At 29.7% G+C, this 7,422-nt stretch overlaps 1 protein-coding gene across 2 annotated transcripts; it reads right to left on the bottom strand.

Moving 5' to 3' along the window:
• Positions 1-208: 208 nt before the first annotated feature.
• LOC141533810 (uncharacterized) lies at positions 209-1,055 on the bottom strand. 2 transcript variants are annotated; one of them, XM_074252882.1, is made up of 2 exons: positions 553-1,055; positions 209-495 (listed from the first exon to the last, which is right to left on the bottom strand). In XM_074252882.1, exons 1-2 carry the CDS (start codon positions 853-855, stop codon positions 427-429), a joined length of 372 nt encoding a protein of 123 aa, XP_074108983.1. In that variant the 5' UTR covers positions 856-1,055; the 3' UTR covers positions 209-426. The 2 variants fall into 2 exon arrangements, with proteins under 2 accessions (XP_074108983.1, XP_074108981.1); XM_074252880.1 differs by having other exon boundaries at positions 209-476.
• Between the last annotated feature and the right edge of the window lie 6,367 nt (positions 1,056-7,422).

Here is a 7,422-nt window from a genome sequence, read left to right as displayed (position 1 = left end):
ACTAACTGACGATGTATTATTAATTATAAAAAAATAATTTACTGAAAACAATAATTAACAATACACTACTTGCTATTAAAAAAATAAAGATTTTTTCCTCAGTGAGAATTCTTTTTTTTCTCTTGGAAAAACTTATTTTTCCAATACCTGTAACATAATAAATAGAAATTATTATCATCATCATTATTATTATTTTTATTTTGTGAATTTACAATCAAATCTAGATAAATTAGAAGGCAAATTACCGAAGTCGACATTCCGCTGTACAAAAGCCCAGTTACCATTACCAGCTGCTGCGTTGTTGTGAGCTTGATGAACTGGTTGAAGTCGAAGTCGGTTGCCACGTTCGCTACCTGAGTTAATAATTAGACCGTTATGCTGACCAGCATCATTATTATAATGTCGATTGTTTCCTTGATGACCAGCCTAGTTATCACGTCCGATACCTGGATTAATAACTTGACGGTTATGTTGACCTGTAACATTATTATCATGCTGATTGTTAACTTGACGACCAGCCTGGTTTTCTCCTTGGTTGTTATCTTGACCTACGTTTTGATTACCATCTTGAGCAACACCTCCATTTCCGGCTTGGTCATTACCTTGGCGATCAATTGGGTTCTCAAGTCGAGAACCCATATCATCACCATCTTCGAAAATTCTGTCCATACCCTCGTCTACATTATCTGCGACTCGAGCTAATTGCATCTGGTGCGCCAAAAATTGCTCATCGTTCATTAAGTGTTCATCCATGTTTGAGTTGTTGTCCTCTGTGCTTGAATTAATATCTATAAAAAATTGGAAATGTTCGTGATTGATTATGCGGTTAGTATAAGTGTAAAGAAAAAGTGTCATTAGATTAAGAATTCCATAAAATATTACTCAAGCAAACTTTTCAAAGCATAATAAATTTTTTAGCAAATTAAGTCAATGAAATATTTTTTAATAAATTTCTATACGTTTGTTATTGTTTGAATGTAAGAAAAATTTATAATAAAATACTTATTATTAGATTATGCATAGTTAGATTAATCATGTAAAATTTTCGTAGTTATATTGAGAAAATATTCACCAATGCTAAAATACTGTGAATATTTATTAAAAAATTTAATTTAATTTCTTTTCACTTATTTCGCTTAACTATCTTCATGTAGTAACCAACAAGTATCTGCAAGTCGAATACATGTGAGAATCACTGTTAATATTTTTTTTTTGCTTAGGTTGCATCTGGAAAAGTAATGTTCTAAGATAGTCTGTGCTGCGTTCGGAATAAAACTTGTCCCTTTTTAGTACACTAGTAAAGTTAGTGTTTTAAATACCAATTGTATTTATTATCTTTTTGAATGCAACGAAAAGCCCATAACAATTTATATCGCCAATAATAAATAAGAAACACGAATTAAAAAAAAACTACTAGTTTTTCTTTCGATGTCTCTAACTAAGTTACTAAATTGATAATAACACCCTCTGGTGGATAAGTTGCTATTGCGCGGTATCGATTTGAAAATTACTTACTAATGAAAAATTTTTTTTCGCCTAATTTCGGCAACTATTTTTATTATTACTATCATCATTATACCTTCTTCATCATTATAATAAATATCAATTCTACAGTTTCTAAAATTGTTTTAGCGCAATAGAAACAAAAACAAAAATGAGAATAATTTAGAAAAAAACTTTCGGGCGTCAAGTATGAAACCTAACACAGTGTAGTTAAATTACAATTAATAGAATAAAAAGCTAAAAGATTGTATGTATATAATTAACATGGATGGTGATAATAAATCTGTATTTAACAACTGTTTTTTTTTTTTATATTTTTTTCTTTCAAAATTTTTTTAATACATATATATAGACTGATCGAGATATTAAATACGGTTTCACATAGAAAATAAATATTTATTGCCTCGTACACAGTCAAAATCAATGCGCTCTTTTCGACGACATCTTTAAATACAGTATTTACTTTTTTCTAAAGTTTCGAGTTAGAATGAGCTACAACACGAACAAATGTTGATTTAAATTTATATTCACAGATGGTTATTAGAAACATCAAAAATTTTTTACGATTTAATGAAAATCGTGAATAGTGCATTTTTGAAGTTTCCACACTTTCTTGTGTTTTATAAATATGATAAATCGTAGCAAATATTTTGAGAGTGACTAATATCAACTATTGATTGAAATTATTTCTAGTGACAATAATTTTCATTCATTATTTATCTACAATCGAGTCGCGTTATGAGCCTTCTTAGTATCTCTTTTTATTAACGCGAGTCTGGTTGGCAGGAGAAGACAACTAGCCGGGCTCAAAATGCGACTCGAATATGTTTACTTCATTTAATTGTAGTAAATTATGTTCTTTTATATTAATTTTTCTTTTGTTGTTTAATTATTCATTGTTGCACATTTCAAGTATATATTATTACCTAATTTGATTTTTACGACTTAAAGTTTCGTTGTTTTGAACAATCTATTATTAATAATTATAATTGAAGAAATTTATTAAAGACTATGGTAGGTAGAGGTACCTCTACTCTCCAAACTAAAGATAAAAATTTACCCATAAATAATGTATATTCACATGTTACTCAACTGAAATCATCAACAGCGACATCTCAATTATTTACGATTTAACAAGGATACTATTTCATTTATTACTTAGTATTTATCTACTATGTATTACTAAGTTCACTCAGGATTTAGTTCGGCTAAACACGCTCAATATTGTAATGAAAAAAATTATAAAATTATAATTTAAAAAAAAACTTAAACACGACACCAATATCTCATTTGAGTTAGCCAAACGATTGCTTGTGGCCTTGTTATTTGGAATCTCGTCAAATTAAACACGGGTGAGTTTTTTTTATGGATAACCTAACATATATACAAATATATTAATTAAAATAATTAAAGATATAAATTTATTAATATACAAGTGGACAATTTCTATGAATTTTCAGTTTGTATGTCTATAACACGACGTTGCTGTCTTAAAAAATTGTTTTTGGTTTCAGTTCTGGGCTATTGAAAAATTTTAAGATGGCCGATACTTTAGTAGCAGAAAAATACTCAGGTGTTGATGAAAATGCTCAACGTTTGCTAGATATAATTAATGACATTGAATGTCGATTAGAGCAAGCACGTAAAGCATATCATATATTGTATGGTGATGGTGCGCTCCAGAATGATAATCACAGCAGGTAGGGACTTTGTTTTATTTTCCGTCTAGTATATTGACAAATAATATAGTCAATGAATATTATAAGTTTATCTACCGGTTCATCTGTAGTTATGTTGGTCTTCATGCATCAGGCAAATGAAGCCAATAATTGATTAAATATCTTTTCAAATAAGTTTCACTATAATAGAATGAGCGTGTGAGGCGTACACTTTTAGATTTCCCAAACTTTCTTCCTTCTTTCATTATAATTATATGAATTATTCTTTCGTCACAGTTACAAGAAAACAAATCTAAAGAAAAAAAGGGCTGGCCGCAAACAAAAATTACGAGATATAATGTATGTATTATTTCATAAATAAGTTTCACTCAATTTTATTTTTTAGTATTCAATATTTTACTAAACTGACTTTTTCAATTTTTTTAGCTTCTGGAAAGGACAGTATTTGCAGGCTGTAAAAGAAAAAACTAAATTTTTTGTTTTTAAGTAATTTATAAACAGGCTTTTGCTTTCTAATTGTCATACTAACGAAGATATGTATTACTTGATAGTACAGTTGCATTATATATATATATATATATATATATATATATATATATATATATATATATATATATATATATATTTGTAATTCTTTGGTCAATAGATTTGCTTAGTCTTTACATTCATTCGATTCTTTTTTGGTATTATTTTTTGATATTTGTCATTACTTTAGTATGTAAAGTTAATATTTATTGGACTGTAATTCAAAAATATGAATCTAATTCAACTTAAATATTTGACGGTTTCTTTGCTCTAACGATAAACGATTCACAAGAAATAGCTTTTTTCATTATTTTGGAGTGCTATATATAGACATAAGTTGATCGAATGTAAAGTAATTATTGAATTACGAAAGCGACAAAATATACACAGAAATGGAATCAATAAAAATCGAAAGTCTCGAAAGAATGGTTACTGATTCCTTATTAGTTGGAATTAAAGCGTGCGCATACGCGCGCAATTTGAATTCTTTGTCATAATAAAATTCAGTGATATTTGCCATCAACGCCGAAGAAGTTTTATTTACTTTAATCCCGCGTAAAGGTTACACGCACACACTTTAATTTTCTCGGCTTCTGTTCTTTTCCTTTTACGTAATTATTATCATTCTCTCTTTACAGTAAAGTAAAATGAAAATAGGAGCGTAAACGATTGTAACAAAAAATACGAGACATTATGTATGTAACAACTATTTGTTAGTAAATTATAAATAGAACCCTCTTCTAAGCCTGCTTATGTATATGGTTGATTAATTCATTTTTTTTCAATCTCTACAAAGGACAAATTTTAAATGCTCTGTGAGAATGTAAAAAAAGAAAGAACAAATGCAACGTTTTTTATAAAATATCTAATTTCTGTATTTCTGAATGGCGGAAATTGTAAAGAAGAAAAAAATTCATGTAAATACAATTTCTAAAAAAAATCGTAGGTTACTTAGATGATTTTTTTAACTATCCGTTAAGAAAATCGAAGATTTTCAAAAATCGTGAAATTATTGGTTTTACCTCGTGTTTCGGAAATCGAGTGCTAATCACGTCAAAAGGAGAAATTTTCACTTTACAAAAAGATGTAAAATCCGAACAAAAACAGTTCCACTGTAAAAAATTACGCCAAGTACACGTTCACAACTCTTGATTTACAAAAATGCCAAGGAGAAATTATCATTTTACAAAAAGATGTAAAATCAAAAAAAAAACAGACCAAGTAGTCGTTATGATCTTTCATAATTGAAAAAATTTTGTGATAAATTTAACGAATAAAAACAATTTTTTAGACGTACTTGGCGTGCGTCATTGAGTACCCAAAATTTTTTCATTTCTGATAACTGAGTCAGAGAACTGATATGAAAAGAGATTTTACGGACAATTCTTTCAGCCCTTCCTCAACAAGTCATTAACCCTACTGATGATCATTTTGATGAACCATATGAATCGATAACAATTGAAATTCATGCTTGTTTTCATTATTTCACGGATAAGATTGATATTTGTACAACTAAATAGCTTCCGAACATTTCATTCAGATCGAGAAAAAATGAATCAGTTTATTAATTGAATGAACTGTTAATTAAATTCACTTCATTAGAAAATATAGCATTAATAAATGTTCAAGAAACATCGGAGCCCTATTTTAAAGTAAGATTTATTTCTACTATAAATTAAAGAAAAAACAGGATTTTATCACGAAATTTGATCATTAATTTACGAAGCAATTTTTATAATTAATTCAGTAATCATTTTTCTTGCCACCAGTATATTTTTAACTTCTCGCTAAGAAAATTGAAAATTTAATTTATCTCAAATCCACGGACTTAAGCCCAAATTAATTAATTTTTACGTGGTAAAATATTTAACAATATAAAATAGTTTCAATAAACGATTCTTAATATCATATTCAATCAAATTTTATGTACAAATTTTTGTTTACAAAATCATCAAAAGTCAACACACTCAATTTTGATTCTACAACATTCGCTAGTTTGGTAATTATTGACCTTGGGTATTTGGAATTACTGCGACGCAAAATTTATTGACGCATGACCAAAATTCCACGAGAAAATGCTTGTCGATTATTTTTCAAGCTCAAAATTAATTACTCTTTCTTGAATTAATTGTTATAATATTACAATGATTAAACAAACGAATTTTTCAGATGTTAATTAATTTAATTGATTAATTTTAGTTAGTTAAAAAATTCTCCCGAAGAATGTAGAACGAATTTATCCCTCAAGAACGGTTGCGTGACTTTCGGGTATAAATCCTCATGAAAATCACTCAATCCAAACTAACGAAAGGTTCTATTGCTAATTAATTAATTAAAAGAAATATTTATAAGATTTAGAAAAGGTAATGTGGACCACGTACAAACCGCGGTGCACTTACCGCCCACAGAGTAAACTTCGGTACCTGAATATATAACTCGATGAAGATCCCTTATACTTTTGGTCCGGAAAATTTTTCAGGAAAATCCGGCCCGAGCTTCTGGTGTTGAATTTTCTTCGGGGATCCGGTCCCAGTCAGTTCCTTAATTTTTTTTTCTTGTTACCACAGTACAAGTAAGTATTTTGTTTAACTAGTTAATAGTAAAGAAACGTTAACAATTTTTTATCGCCGCGTTTTAACAAAAACGTGCGAAAAAATAATTACCTTTTCTGTGCTGAATACACCAACCGGTGGTGTCGGTTGGCCAACCTCTTCTGGTTGTCACACTCGCCGGCTCCCGTTCACTTACCTAATTCACCCCCCCTCTTAGTTACTAAAAAATGTCGCGAAGATCAAGGCGCGCCAGTGCTGAGTCGAATAATTATTGATCTTCGGCGACTTATCGAGGCAGGGTAAATTTACCCTGTTTCAGTATGATTATTAAAGGCATGGTTAGGAAAATTTTTTAATGCATTAGCTACTTCTTTACTATTTCCTTCATTTTGAGATATAGCATAAGTAAAATAACGATGCAGATATGTTACTGAGTCATTTTTTAATTCTTTATGAACTTTGGCATATTTTTAAAGCGTAATACCTCGACTTGTGTGATTTTTGTCTGAGAGCTTTATCACTTGTGATTGGCTTGCGGCACGGACAGCAGCAATCGTTGAGCTGTCGTCATCTCCAATTGAAATTCCTACTTCAATATTATGCTCTTTAAAAATTTTACCATTGCACATCATACTACTAGCAGCAAAAGGTTCCATAGCTTTAGCGCTCCTGATCAAATTTAGACTACAATCGTGGTCTGATTTGGGATGACCTAGAGCACACATTTTACAACCACGATTTGTTGTTAGATAGTCAATGGCTTTATCAGATTCTCTACCCAAGAAAGCTGCTTATCCATTCATACTGTCATACGTTCTTCCACTTCTTCTGGTACTGTAACCCATATCATATGACGCAGCAACACGTACAGTACCATTATAAGTTTCTTTGGAATTTAAAAAATTAGTTGATTCAGAATAAGCAATTCTTATATTATGATTAATAATCTCAGTCTCAATTATCTCCATCGTTGTTTCAAAATTAGTCGATGGATTAGCTGGTATTATCGCAGACTCTGTGAAGCTTGGACATCGTTCTGGTAATATAAAATTAAACGGTGCACTTTCTGGTCTGTAATAAGAGTAGTAAAAGAAACAAAGTTAGGAGATGAAAACATGAAAAAGTTGAATTGGATTAATTTTATTTAAAAAAAAAAATTCGTT

The sequence above is a fragment of the Cotesia typhae genome, unplaced genomic scaffold (genome assembly GCF_013202065.1).
Source record: "Cotesia typhae breed Kobodo isofemale line unplaced genomic scaffold, CoteBio_Ctyphae scaffold_121, whole genome shotgun sequence".
Classification (NCBI taxonomy): Eukaryota; Metazoa; Arthropoda; class Insecta; order Hymenoptera; family Braconidae; genus Cotesia; species Cotesia typhae.
Note: the sequence above shows the minus strand (reverse complement) of the source record. Positions and strands in the feature narration are given on the sequence as shown.